Raw genomic sequence first — 14,768 nt, forward strand, 5'->3', positions numbered from 1 at the left:
AAAACAGCAAATTATATACGTCACTCCGTTTAGGGTTGGAGGGTTCCAATCCATGACTACAATAATATGAAAGACTCAGTGCACGCAGGCATGAAGATGAAATAGCAGGTGTCATGATCCAGTTCTGAGTTTGTGTTCAGCTGTCTTGTCTCTGGACTGGTCATGTGGGAGTTAATCCTCTCTGCCTCACTTTGAAGCTGGCTGAGCTATTTAAGTCCGCTGCAGCCTGTGGGCCAGTGTCAGCTATAGTTCATTCTGCACGGTTTGAGCACCTGACCTGGATCCCTGTACTAGTGTTCCTCTTTGCCTCTGACTGCCTGCACCCGTTTATGACTTGTTCCGACCTTTGGCCTGTACCCTGACTCCGTCTTACGTCTCACGTTTTGGTTACCACGTTCCTGGTAGGCTCTGACGTCTTGCTTGTCCCCGACTATTCTCTGCTCGCCCCTTCTGTACCGCACTGCTATCTACGTGTATGACCTTGGCTTGTCTTACGTCTCTTTCTTTACCTGTGACACCTGTGTTGTTGTTCAGTGTTGCTGCGCTGTGTGTACAACCTCCTTTCCTTAACCAGCACCCCCTGGTGGAGGTTGCTCTATACTGCACTGCAGCAGCACATTACAGCAGGGAGCATGACCTTCTGGCATTCTGATGAACGTCCGGATGTTGCATCGAAACGTCAATATTGCTTTGGATATTTTTAGATTCCACAAATACATTTCTTTCATATTTCATTGGCTTACCCTCAGATATCGAGTGTTTCATAATAGTATCCTTAGGAAGGGTCATCAATATCAGGTAGGTGGTGATCTAACTCCTGGTGCCCCCACTGATCAGCAATGGAAGTGGCACAGCTCCATACATTGTGTAGCGGCCATGAATGCTACTGCACGCTGTCTCTGTCACACTGTGATGGTCTTCAGTAAGTTAGGGGGGCCTAAAACTGTCCCTGGAACTGGGACGCTCCCTGTCCCAGGGGTACTCTTGAAGGTAGATAGGCCCAAGTCTCCGACCTTAATGTGCTCCTGTTAAACCCTAATCTGTCCCCTCCTCCACCCCATGATGTATGGGACAGAAATGTAAGGTGAACAAGGCACAAACACAAAACAGGGATAACAGAAAACCTCTATCATACAAGTACACTAACCAACAATAAGGAGGAGAATAGGGACAGGGAGGAATAAACTAGATGGGAACAGGGACCAGGAGATAAACACACACGTACTGCAGCAAACCACAGAACACTACTATAACAACTCTACTCCAAACAAATAGCTTTAGCACACAGCACAGGAAGACAAATCTTTCACTGGCAAGAGCAAGATGGTATGACCAACTTTTATAGGAAGAGGTAATGACCAGATCAGAAGCAGCTGAAATGGAGCTGCATGTTTCTAACCAGCATAGAAAGGGTCATTAACCTCTTCAGCACCAGAGGAAACTAAATCCATTTAATATGGGACACAAATCACATCATCTCTAAAGAAGATCTGCGATTTATGGTAATGGATGCCGTCTCCCATAAAAGTGATTTGGTAAGAGCATGCAGTACCACTCATGGCCACTACACAAAGTATGGAGCTGTTCCACATCTTGTACTCTTTGACATCTTCAATCAGTCGATCAATTAAATAAATGCCATAAAATTCTGTATTTTGACCCAAAGGTCTACTGAGTTGCTTCTTAGAGACACTGGTCTGGGACATCTGAGTGTCCTGCATGTTAAAATTCAGTTCACTCTGCACATAGATGGTGCTGACAGTGTCTTCTCTTCCAGGTCTGGTGCTAGAGGTTCTTCTCAGGGAGCAAATCAATAATCACCAAGTGCAACAAGACACCTTTGAAAACTATCCAGCAATGCTTTTTCACCAGGATACAGTTAGCAAAGTGGTGTGTTCTCTTTAATATTTCCAATTTGAGCTTGGAAAATTTATTATGCCGAAAATTGACTTGTGTATGTGCAGTGTGTATGGAGCGCCCCCAGACGCAGGGCCGCGGGGTACTCGGTCCAGGGTTATGACGGTGGCTAGACCCGGTCCATGACCCTGCTAAGGGGCGTCCAATGAAAGGTGATGGTGCGTGGTGCAAGGTGCGAGGAATAACGAGGACGCAGGGTTGCAGTCTCTTTACCTTTTTACTGAAGGCTTCGGGGTCCGCAGTCCAGAGCACTGCTAACAGGGCTGGCTGAGACCGGCCGGTCCGAAGGCACATCCAGAGTTCCCCTTTGAAGGTGGGGATCAGTGTCTACCTTCTAGCGCCAGTGTGTTGTAGTCCTTCCCTGCTGAGCAAAACGGGATAGTCCTCACAACTGTTGTATCTGTTCTTTCTCTCTCTCTGTCCCCCAGATAATATGGCTAGGACGCACCTGTATGACATGTAGGCCAGGAGTTATTCTGGGACCCTAGAGACGCCCCTCTCCCACGATTGCCTCCCATGTCCGTTTAGGTGATCTAAGTCAGACAGCCAACCTGTAATTAACTGTCCTGCCGCTGTTTGAAGTAATGCTTGGAGTCTGTTACTTCCTCGGTGCTCCGGCCACCGGCTACGCGCCTCAGAAGGATGTTGCAGTTCTCGGGGCACGACTCCTACTGGCTCTATCTCCTTCGTACTATGATCCCGCTTCTCACTTCTCCACAATATACTTCGCTTCGTGTCCTTCCTTGAGATGCCGCCGCAAGGTAGTGCAGGCGCGGCTCCGTACATTCTGTCCTTTCTGCTAGGTACCTGCCAGGAACCCACCCCTGACAGGTCCTCCCTGGAGCTCTCCCAGGCTGCGTCCTCCCTGACTTCCTGTCCAACCCCCAGTTTTACCAGTGTGAGGAGTGGCCTAATACATAGTGCCTTTTGCTCCCCCTGGTGGCCGGAGTGTGAAGTGTAATGTGTGACTGTGATACCTGGTCAGGTGAACTCCTTTAGTGCAATCAGACATAACATCACTCCCCTTAGTGGCAGAGCGACATTACTGCAACAACCAGGACTCTGGGGCGCTGCATGTATATATATAGGTGTATGGTCAGTGTGTGTATATACATGTGTATGTGCAATGTGTGTATACATGTGTATGTGAAGTGTGTGTATATACATGTGTATGTGCAGTGTGTATATACATGTGTATGTGCAGTGTGTATATACATGTGTATGTGCAGTGTGTGTATTATTATTATTTATTATTATAGCGCCATTTTTTCCATGGCGCTTTACATGTGAGGAGGGGTATATATAATAAAAACAAGTACAAACAATACAAGTCACAACTGGTACAGGAGGAGAGAGGACCCTGCCCGCGAGGGCTCACAATCTATAAGGGATGGGTGAGGATACAATAGGTAGGGTAGAGCTGGTCATGCAGCGGTTTGGTCGATCGGTGGTTACTGCAGGTTGTAGGCTTGTCGGAAGAGGTGGGTCTTCAGGTTCTTTTTGAAGGTTAGATAATAATAATAATTGTAGTGTGTGTATATACATGTGTATGTGCAGTGTGTGTATATACAGTTATATGAAAAAGTTTGGGCACCCCTATTAATCTTAAGCTTAATGTTTTATAAAAATAGTTTTTTTTGCAACAGCTATTTAGGTTTCATATATCTAATAACTGTTGGACACAGTAATGTTTCTGCCTTGAAATGAGGTTTATTGTACTAACAGAAAATGTGCAATCTGCATTGAAACAAAATTTGACACGAGCATAAGTATGGGCACCCCACCAGAAAAGTGACATTAATATTTAGAAGATCCTCCTTTTGCAAAAATATCAGCCTCGAGTCGCTTCCTGTAGCTTTTAATGAGTTCCTGGATCCTGGATGAAGGTATTTTTGACCATTCCTCTTTACAAAACAATTCCAGTTCAGTTAAGTTTGATGGTCGCCGAGCATGGACAGCCCTCTTCAAATGATCCCATAGATGTTCAATGATATTCAGGTCTGGGGACTGGGATGGCCATTCCAGAACAGTGTAATTGTTCCTCTGCATGAATACCTGAGTAGATTTGGAGCGGTGTTTTGGATCATTGTCTTGCTGAAAGATCCATCCCCTGCGTAACTTCAACTTTGTCACTGATTCATGAACATTATTGTCAAGAATCTGCTAATACTGAGAGGAATCCATGCGTCCCTCAACTTTAACAAGATTCCCGGTGCCGGCATTGGCCACACAGCCCCAAAGCATGATGGAACCTCCACCAAATTTTACTGTGGGTAGCAAGTGTTTTTCTTGGAATGCTGTGTTTTTTGGCCGCCATGCATAACGCCTTTTTGTATGACCAAACAACTCAATCTTGGTTTCATCAGTCCACAGGACCTTCTTCCAAAAAGAAATTGGCTTCTCCAAATGTGTTTTTGCATAACTTAGCCGACTCTGTTTGTGGCGTGCTTGCAGAAACGGCTTCTTTCGCATCACTCTCCTATACAGCTTCTCCTTGTGCAAAGTGCGTTGTATAGTTGACCGATGCACAGTGACACCATCTGCAGCAAGTTGATGCTGCAGCTCTCTGGAGGTGGTCTGAGGATTGTCCTTGACTGATCTCACCATTCTTCTTCTCTGCCTTTCTGATGTTTTTCTTGGCCTGCCACTTCTGGCCTTAACAAGAACTGTACCTGTGTTCTTCCATTTCCTTACTATGTTCCCCACAGTGGAAATTGACAGGTTAAATCTCTGAGACAGCTTTTTGTATCCCTCCCCTGAACAACTATGTTGGATAATCTTTGTTTTCAGATCATTAGACAGTTGTTTTGAGGAGCCCATGCTGCCACTCTACAGAGGAGATTCAAACAGGAGAATAACTTGCAAGTGGCCACTTTAAGTAGCTTTTCTCATGATTGCATACACCTGGCTATGAAGTTCAAAGCTCAATGAGGTTAGAAAACCCCAAAAAGTGCTTTAGACAGTCCGTAAAAAGTAGGTAGGAGTATTTAAAACAAGAAAATGATAAGGGTGCCCATACTTATGCACCTGTCAAATTTTGTTTGAATGCAGATTGCACATTTTCTGTTAGTACAATAAACCTCATTTCAAGGCAGAAACATTACTGTGTCCAACAGTTATTAGATATATGAAACTGAAATAGCTGTTGCAAAAAAAACAATTTTTATAAAACATTAAGCTTAAGATTAATAGGGGTGCCCAAACTTTTTCCTATAACTGTATGTGCAGTGTATATACATGTGTATGTGTAGTGTGTGTATATACATGTGTATGTGTAGTGTGTGTATATACATGTGTATGTGCAGTGTGTATATACATGTGTATGTGTAGTGTATATACATGTGTATGTGCAGTGTGTATATACACATGTGTATGTGTAGTGTGTATATACATGTGTATGTGTAGTGTGTATACATGTGTATGTGTAGTGTGTATACATGTGTATGTGTAGTGTACATACATGTGTATGTGCAGTGTGTATATACATGTGTATGTGTAGTGTATATACAAGTGTATGGTCAGTGTGTGTATATACATGTGTATGTGTAGTGTGTGTATACATGTGTATGGTCAGTGTGTGTATATACATGTGTATGTGTAGTGTGTATATACATGTGTATGTGTAGTGTGTATACATGTGTATGTGTAGTGTATACACATGTGTATGTGTAGTGTGTATACATGTGTATGTGTAGTGTATATACATGTGTATGTGTAGTGTATATACATGTGTATGTGTAGTGTGTATACATGTGTATGTGTAGTGTGTATACATGTGTATGTGCAGTGTGTATATACATGTGTATGTGTAGTGTGTGTATACATGTGTATGTGTAGTGTATATACATGTGTATGTGTAGTGTGTATACATGTGTATGTGTAGTGTGTATATACATGTGTATGTGTAGTGTATATTCATGTGTATGGTCAGTGTGTGTATATACATGTGTATGGACAGTGTGTGTATATACATGTGTATGTGTAGTGTATACACATGTGTATGTGTAGTGTGTATACATGTGTATGTGTATGTGTATATACATGTGTATGTGTAGTGTGTATACATGTGTATGTGTAGTGTGTATATACATGTGTATGTGTAGTGTATATACATGTGTATGTGTAGTGTATATACATGTGTAGTGTGTATACATGTGTATGTGCAGTGTGTATACATGTGTATGTGTAGTGTGTATATACATGTGTATGTGCAGTGTGTATACATGTGTATGTGTAGTGTGTGTATATACATGTGTATGTGTAGTGTGTATATACATGTGTATGTGTAGTGTGTATACATGTGTATGGTCAGTGTGTGTATACATGTGTATGTGTAGTGTGTATATACATGTGTATGTGCAGTGTGTATACATGTGTATGTGTAGTGTGTGTATATACCTGTGTATGGTCAGTGTGTGTATACATGTGTATGTGCAGTGTGTATACATGTGTATGGTCAGTGTGTGTATACATGTGTATGTGTAGTGTGTATATACATGTGTATGTGCAGTGTATATACATGTGAATGTGTAGTGTGTATATACATGTGTATGTGCAGTGTATATACATGTGTATGTGTAGTGTGTGTATATACATGTGTATGGTCAGTGTGTGTATACATGTGTATGTGCAGTGTGTATATACATGTGTATGTGTAGTGTGTATATACATGTGTATGTGTAGTGTGTATACATGTGTATGTGTAGTGTGTATATACATGTGTATGTGTAGTGTGTATGTACATGTGTATGTGTAGTGTGTATACATGTGTATGTGTAGTGTGTGTATATACATGTGTATGTGTAGTGTGTATACATGTGTATGTGTAGTGTGTATATACATGTGTATGTGCAGTGTGTATACATGTGTATGTGTAGTGTGTATATACATGTTTATGTGTAGTGTGTATACATGTGTATGTGTAGTGTGTATACATGTGTATGGTCAGTGTGTGTATACATGTGTATGTGCAGTGTGTATACATGTGTATGTGTAGTGTGTATATACATGTGTATGTGTAGTGTGTATACATGTGTATGTGTAGTGTGTATATACATGTGTAGTGTGTATATACATGTGTATGTGTAGTGTATATACATGTGTATGTGTAGTGTGTATACATGTGTATATGTAGTGTGTATATACATGTGTATGTGCAGTGTGTATACATGTGTATGTGTAGTGTGTGTGTATATACATGTGTATGTGTAGTGTGTATATACATGTGTATGTGTAGTGTGTATACATGTGTATGGTCAGTGTGTGTATACATGTGTATGTGTAGTGTGTGTATATACATGTGTATGGTCAGTGTGTGTATACATGTGTATGTGCAGTGTATATACATATGTATGTGTAGTGTGTATATACATGTGTATGTGCAGTGTATATACATGTGTATGTGTAGTGTGTGTATATACATGTGTAAGGTCAGTGTGTGTATACATGTGTATGTGCAGTGTGTATATACATGTGTATGTGTAGTGTGTATATACATGTGTATGTGTAGTGTGTATACATGTGCATGTGTAGTGTGTATATACATGTGTATGTGTAGTGTGTATGTACATGTGTATGTGTAGTGTGTATGTACATGTGTATGTGTAGTGTGTATGTACATGTGTATGTGTAGTGTGTATACATGTGTATGTGTAGTGTGTATACATGTGTATGTGTAGTGTGTATATACATGTGTATGTGTAGTGTGTATACATGTGTATGTGTAGTGTGTATATACATGTGTATGTGTACTGTGTATACATGTGTATGTGTAGTGTGTATATACATGTGTATGTGTAGTGTGTATACATGTGTATGTGCAGTGTGTATACATGTGTATGTGTAGTGTGTATATACATGTTTATGTGTAGTGTGTATACATGTGTATGTGTAGTGTATATATACATGTGTATGTGTAGTGTGTATATACATGTGTATGTGTAGTGTATATACATGTGTATGGTCAGTGTGTGTATATACATGTGTATGTGTAGTGTGTATATACATGTTTATGTGTAGTGTATATACATGTGTATGGTCAGTGTGTGTATATACATGTGTATGTGTAGTGTGTATATACATGTGTATGTGTAGTGTGTATACATGTGTATGTGTAGTGTGTATACATGTGTATGTGTAGTGTGTATACATGTGTATGTGTAGTGTGTATATACATGTGTATGTGTAGTGTATATACATGTGTATGGTCAGTGTGTGTATATACATGTGTATGGTCAGTGTGTATACATGTGTATGGTCAGTGTGTATACATGTGTATGTGTAGTGTATATATACATGTGTATGCGTAGTGTGTATATACATGTGTATGTGTAGTGTGTATATACATGTGTATGTGTAGTGTGTATACATGTGTATGTGTAGTGTGTATATACATGTGTATGTGTAGTGTGTATATACATGTGTATGTGTAGTGTGTATATACATGTGTATGTGTAGTGTGTATATACATGCGTATGTGTAGTGTGTATACATGTGTATGTGCAGTGTGTATACATGTGTATGGTCAGTGTGTATATACATGTGTATGTGTAGTGTGTATACATGTGTATCTGTAGTGTGTATATACATGTGTATGTGTAGTGTGTATATACATGTGTATGTGCAGTGTGTATACATGTGTATGTGTAGTGAGTATATACATGTTTATGTGTAGTGTGTATACATGTGTATGTGTAGTGTATATATACATGTGTATGTGTAGTGTGTATATACATGTGTATGTGTAGTGTATATACATGTGTATGGTCAGTGTGTGTATATACATTTGTATGTGTAGTGTGTATATACATGTGTATGTGTAGTGTATATACATGTGTATGGTCAGTGTGTGTATATACATGTGTATGGTCAGTGTGTATACATGTGTATGGTCAGTGTGAATACATGTGTATGCGTAGTGTGTATATACATGTGTATGCGTAGTGTGTATATACATGTGTATGTGTAGTGTGTATACATGTGTATGTGTAGTGTATATACATGTGTATGTGTAGTGTGTATACATGTGTATGTGTAGTGTGTATATACATGTGTATGTGTAGTGTATATTCATGTGTATGGTCAGTGTGTGTATATACATGTGTATGGACAGTGTGTGTATATACATGTGTATGTGTAGTGTATACACATGTGTATGTGTAGTGTGTATACATGTGTATGTGTAGTGTATATACATGTGTATGTGTAGTGTGTATACATGTGTATGTGTAGTGTGTATATACATGTGTATGTGTAGTGTATATACATGTGTATGTGTAGTGTGTATACATGTGTATGTGCAGTGTGTATACATGTGTATGTGTAGTGTGTATATACATGTGTATGTGCAGTGTGTATACATGTGTATGTGTAGTGTGTGTATATACATGTCTATGTGTAGTGTGTATATACATGTGTATGTGTAGTGTGTATACATGTGTATGGTCAGTGTGTATATACATGTGTATGTGTAGTGTGTGTATATACCTGTGTATGGTCAGTGTGTGTATACATGTGTATGTGCAGTGTGTATACATGTGTATGGTCAGTGTGTGTATACATGTGTATGTGTAGTGTGTATATACATGTGTATGTGCAGTGTATATACATGTGAATGTGTAGTGTGTATATTCATGTGTATGTGCAGTGTATATACATGTGTATGTGTAGTGTGTGTATATACATGTGTATGGTCAGTGTGTATATACATGTGTATGTGTAGTGTGTATACATGTGTATGTGTAGTGTGTATATACATGTGTATGTGTAGTGTGTATGTACATGTGTATGTGTAGTGTGTATACATGTGTATGTGTAGTGTGTATATACATGTGTATGTGTAGTGTGTATACATGTGTATGTGTAGTGTGTATATACATGTGTATGTGTAGTGTGTATACATGTGTATGTGTAGTGTGTATATACATGTGTATGTGTAGTGTGTATACATGTGTATGTGTAGTGTGTATATACATGTGTATGTGCAGTGTGTATACATGTGTATGTGTAGTGTGTATATACATGTTTATGTGTAGTGTGTATACATGTGTATGTGTAGTGTGTATACATGTGTATGGTCAGTGTGTGTATACATGTGTATGTGCAGTGTGTATACATGTGTATGTGTAGTGTGTATATACATGTGTATGTGTAGTGTGTATACATGTGTATGTGTAGTGTGTATATACATGTGTATGTGTAGTGTGTATATACATGTGTATGTGTAGTGTGTATATACATGTGTATGTGTAGTGTATATACATGTGTATGTGTAGTGTGTATACATGTGTATGTGCAGTGTGTATACATGTGTATGTGTAGTGTGTATATACATGTGTATGTGCAGTGTGTATACATGTGTATGTGTAGTGTGTGTATATACATGTGTATGTGTAGTGTGTATATACATGTGTATGTGTAGTGTGTATACATGTGTATGGTCAGTGTGTGTATACATGTGTATGTGTAGTGTGTATACATGTGTATGGTCAGTGTGTGTATACATGTGTATGTGCAGTGTATATACATATGTATGTGTAGTGTGTATATACATGTGTATGTGCAGTGTATATACATGTGTATGTGTAGTGTGTGTATATACATGTGTAAGGTCAGTGTGTGTATACATGTGTATGTGCAGTGTGTATATACATGTGTATGTGTAGTGTGTATATACATGTGTATGTGTAGTGTGTATACATGTGTATGTGTAGTGTGTATATACATGTGTATGTGTAGTGTGTATGTACATGTGTATGTGTAGTGTGTATACATGTGTATGTGTAGTGTGTATACATGTGTATGTGTAGTGTGTATATACATGTGTATGTGTAGTGTGTATACATGTGTATGTGTAGTGTGTATATACATGTGTATGTGTAGTGTGTATACATGTGTATGTGTAGTGTGTATATACATGTGTATGTGTAGTGTGTATACATGTGTATGTGTAGTGTGTATATACATGTGTATGTGCAGTGTGTATACATGTGTATGTGTAGTGTGTATATACATGTTTATGTGTAGTGTGTATACATGTGTATGTGTAGTGTATATATACATGTGTATGTGTAGTGTGTATATACATGTGTATGTGTAGTGTATATACATGTGTATGGTCAGTGTGTGTATATACATGTGTATGTGTAGTGTGTATATACATGTGTATGTGTAGTGTATATACATGTGTATGGTCAGTGTGTGTATATACATGTGTATGTGTAGTGTGTATATACATGTGTATGTGTAGTGTGTATTCATGTGTATGTGTAGTGTATATACATGTGTATGGTCAGTGTGTGTATATACATGTGTATGTGTAGTGTGTATATACATGTGTATGTGTAGTGTATATACATGTGTATGGTCAGTGTGTGTATATACATGTGTATGGTCAGTGTGTATACATGTGTATGGTCAGTGTGTATACATGTGTATGTGTAGTGTATATATACATGTGTATGCGTAGTGTGTATATACATGTGTATGTGTAGTGTGTATACATGTGTATGTGCAGTGTGTATACATGTGTATGGTCAGTGTGTGTATATACATGTGTATGGTCAGTGTGTATACATGTGTATGGTCAGTGTGTATACATGTGTATGTGTAGTGTATATATACATGTGTATGCGTAGTGTGTATATACATGTGTATGTGTAGTGTGTATACATGTGTATGTGTAGTGTGTATACATGTGTATGTGCAGTGTGTGTATATACATGTGTATGGTCAGTGTGTATACATGTGTATGTGCAGTGTGTGTATATACATGTGTATGGTCAGTGTATATACATGTGTATGCGTAGTGTGTATATACATGTGTATGCGTAGTGTGTATATACATGTGTATGTGTAGTGTGTATACATGTGTATGTGTAGTGTGTATATACATGTGTAAGTGTAGTGTGTATACATGTATATGTGTAGTGTGTATATACATGTGTATGTGTAGTGTGTATATACATGTGTATGTGTAGTGTGTATACATGTGTATGTGTAGTGTGTATATACATGTGTATGTGTAGTGTGTATATACGTGTATGGTCAGTGTGTATATATATATGTGTATGTGTAGTGTGTATATACATGTGTATGGTCAGTGTGTATATATATATGTGTATGTGTAGTGTGTATATACATGTGTATGTGTAGTGTGTATATACATGTGTATGTGTAGTGTGTATATACATGTGTATGGTCAGTGTATATATATATATATGTGTATGTGTAGTGTGTATATACATGTGTATGTGTAGTGTGTATATAAATGTGTATGGTCAGTGTGTATATATATATATGTGTATGTGTAGTGTGTATATACATGTGTATGGTCAGTGTGTGTATATACATGTGTATGGTCAGTGTGTATACATGTGTATGGTCAGTGTGTATACATGTGTATGTGTAGTGTATATATACATGTGTATGCGTAGTGTGTATATACATGTGTATGTGTAGTGTGTATATACATGTGTATGTGTAGTGTGTATACACGTGTATGTGTAGTGTGTATATACATGTGTATGTGTAGTGTGTATACATGTGTATGTGTAGTGTGTATATACATGTGTATGTGTAGTGTGTATATACATGTGTATGTGTAGTGTGTATATACATGTGTATGTGTAGTGTGTATATACATGCGTATGTGTAGTGTGTATACATGTGTATGTGCAGTGTGTATACATGTGTATGGTCAGTGTGTGTATACATGTGTATGTGCAGTGTATATACATGTGTATGTGTAGTGTGTGTATATACATGTGTATGGTCAGTGTGTATATACATGTGTATGTGTAGTGTGTATACATGTGTATCTGTAGTGTGTATATACATGTGTATCTGTAGTGTGTATATACATGTGTATGTGTAGTGTGTATATACATGTGTATGTGCAGTGTGTATACATGTGTATGTGTAGTGTGTATATACATGTTTATGTGTAGTGTGTATACATGTGTATGTGTAGTGTATATATACATGTGTATGTGTAGTGTGTATATACATGTGTATGTGTAGTGTATATACATGTGTATGGTCAGTGTGTGTATATACATTTGTATGTGTAGTGTGTATATACATGTGTATGTGTAGTGTATATACATGTGTATGGTCATTGTGTGTATATACATGTGTATGGTCAGTGTGTATACATGTGTATGGTCAGTGTGAATACATGTGTATGCGTAGTGTGTATATACATGTGTATGCGTAGTGTGTATATACATGTGTATGTGTAGTGTGTATACATGTGTATGTGTAGTGTATATACATGTGTATGTGTAGTGTGTATACATGTGTATGTGTAGTGTGTATATACATGTGTATGTGTAGTGTATATTCATGTGTATGGTCAGTGTGTGTATATACATGTGTATGGACAGTGTGTGTATATACATGTGTATGTGTAGTGTATACACATGTGTATGTGTAGTGTGTATACATGTGTATGTGTAGTGTATATACATGTGTATGTGTAGTGTGTATACATGTGTATGTGTAGTGTGTATATACATGTGTATGTGTAGTGTATATACATGTGTATGTGTAGTGTGTATACATGTGTATGTGCAGTGTGTATACATGTGTATGTGTAGTGTGTATATACATGTGTATGTGCAGTGTGTATACATGTGTATGTGTAGTGTGTGTATATACATGTCTATGTGTAGTGTGTATATACATGTGTATGTGTAGTGTGTATACATGTGTATGGTCAGTGTGTATATAGATGTGTATGTGTAGTGTGTGTATATACCTGTGTATGGTCAGTGTGTGTATACATGTGTATGTGCAGTGTGTATACATGTGTATGGTCAGTGTGTGTATACATGTGTATGTGTAGTGTGTATATACATGTGTATGTGCAGTGTATATACATGTGAATGTGTAGTGTGTATATACATGTGTATGTGCAGTGTATATACATGTGTATGTGTAGTGTGTGTATATACATGTGTATGGTCAGTGTGTATATACATGTGTATGTGTAGTGTGTATACATGTGTATGTGTAGTGTGTATATACATGTGTATGTGTAGTGTGTATGTACATGTGTATGTGTAGTGTGTATACATGTGTATGTGTAGTGTGTATATACATGTGTATGTGTAGTGTGTATACATGTGTATGTGTAGTGTGTATATACATGTGTATGTGTAGTGTGTATACATGTGTATGTGTAGTGTGTATATACATGTGTATGTGTAGTGTGTATACATGTGTATGTGTAGTGTGTATATACATGTGTATGTGCAGTGTGTATACATGTGTATGTGTAGTGTGTATATACATGTTTATGTGTAGTGTGTATACATGTGTATGTGTAGTGTGTATACATGTGTATGGTCAGTGTGTGTATACATGTGTATGTGCAGTGTGTATACATGTGTATGTGTAGTGTGTATATACATGTGTATGTGTAGTGTGTATACATGTGTATGTGTAGTGTGTATATACATGTGTATGTGTAGTGTGTATATACATGTGTATGTGTAGTGTATATACATGTGTATGTGTAGTGTGTATACATGTGTATGTGCAGTGTGTATACATGTGTATGTGTAGTGTGTATATACATGTGTATGTGCAGTGTGTATACATGTGTATGTGTAGTGTGTGTATATACATGTGTATGTGTAGTGTGTATATACATGTGTATGTGTAGTGTGTATATACATGTGTATGTGTAGTGTGTATACATGTGTATGGTCAGTGTGTGTATACATGTGTATGTGTAGTGTGTATACATGTGTATGGTCAGTGTGTGTATACATGTGTATGTGCAGTGTGTATACATATGTATGTGTAGTGTGTATATACATGTGTATGTGCAGTGTATATACATGTGT

General features: G+C 38.0%; 1 protein-coding gene across 2 annotated transcripts in view; it reads left to right on the top strand.

The window, feature by feature from the left end:
• The window catches only part of LOC138651123 (uncharacterized), a 49,192-nt gene that overhangs the window by 25,002 nt on the left and 9,422 nt on the right, over nucleotides 1–14,768 (top strand). Inside the window, exon 11 of one of the 2 annotated variants that reach the window (XM_069741121.1) lies at nucleotides 1,778–1,890. The exons of the other annotated variant lie outside the window; for it this stretch is intronic. Coding sequence (XP_069597222.1) covers nucleotides 1,778–1,890 — 113 coding nt within the window. The remainder of the gene's footprint in view (nucleotides 1–1,777; nucleotides 1,891–14,768) is intronic. 2 annotated transcript variants of the gene reach the window in all.

The sequence above is a fragment of the Ranitomeya imitator genome, chromosome 10 (assembly GCF_032444005.1).
Source record: "Ranitomeya imitator isolate aRanImi1 chromosome 10, aRanImi1.pri, whole genome shotgun sequence".
Lineage (NCBI taxonomy): Eukaryota > Metazoa > Chordata > Amphibia > Anura > Dendrobatidae > Ranitomeya > Ranitomeya imitator.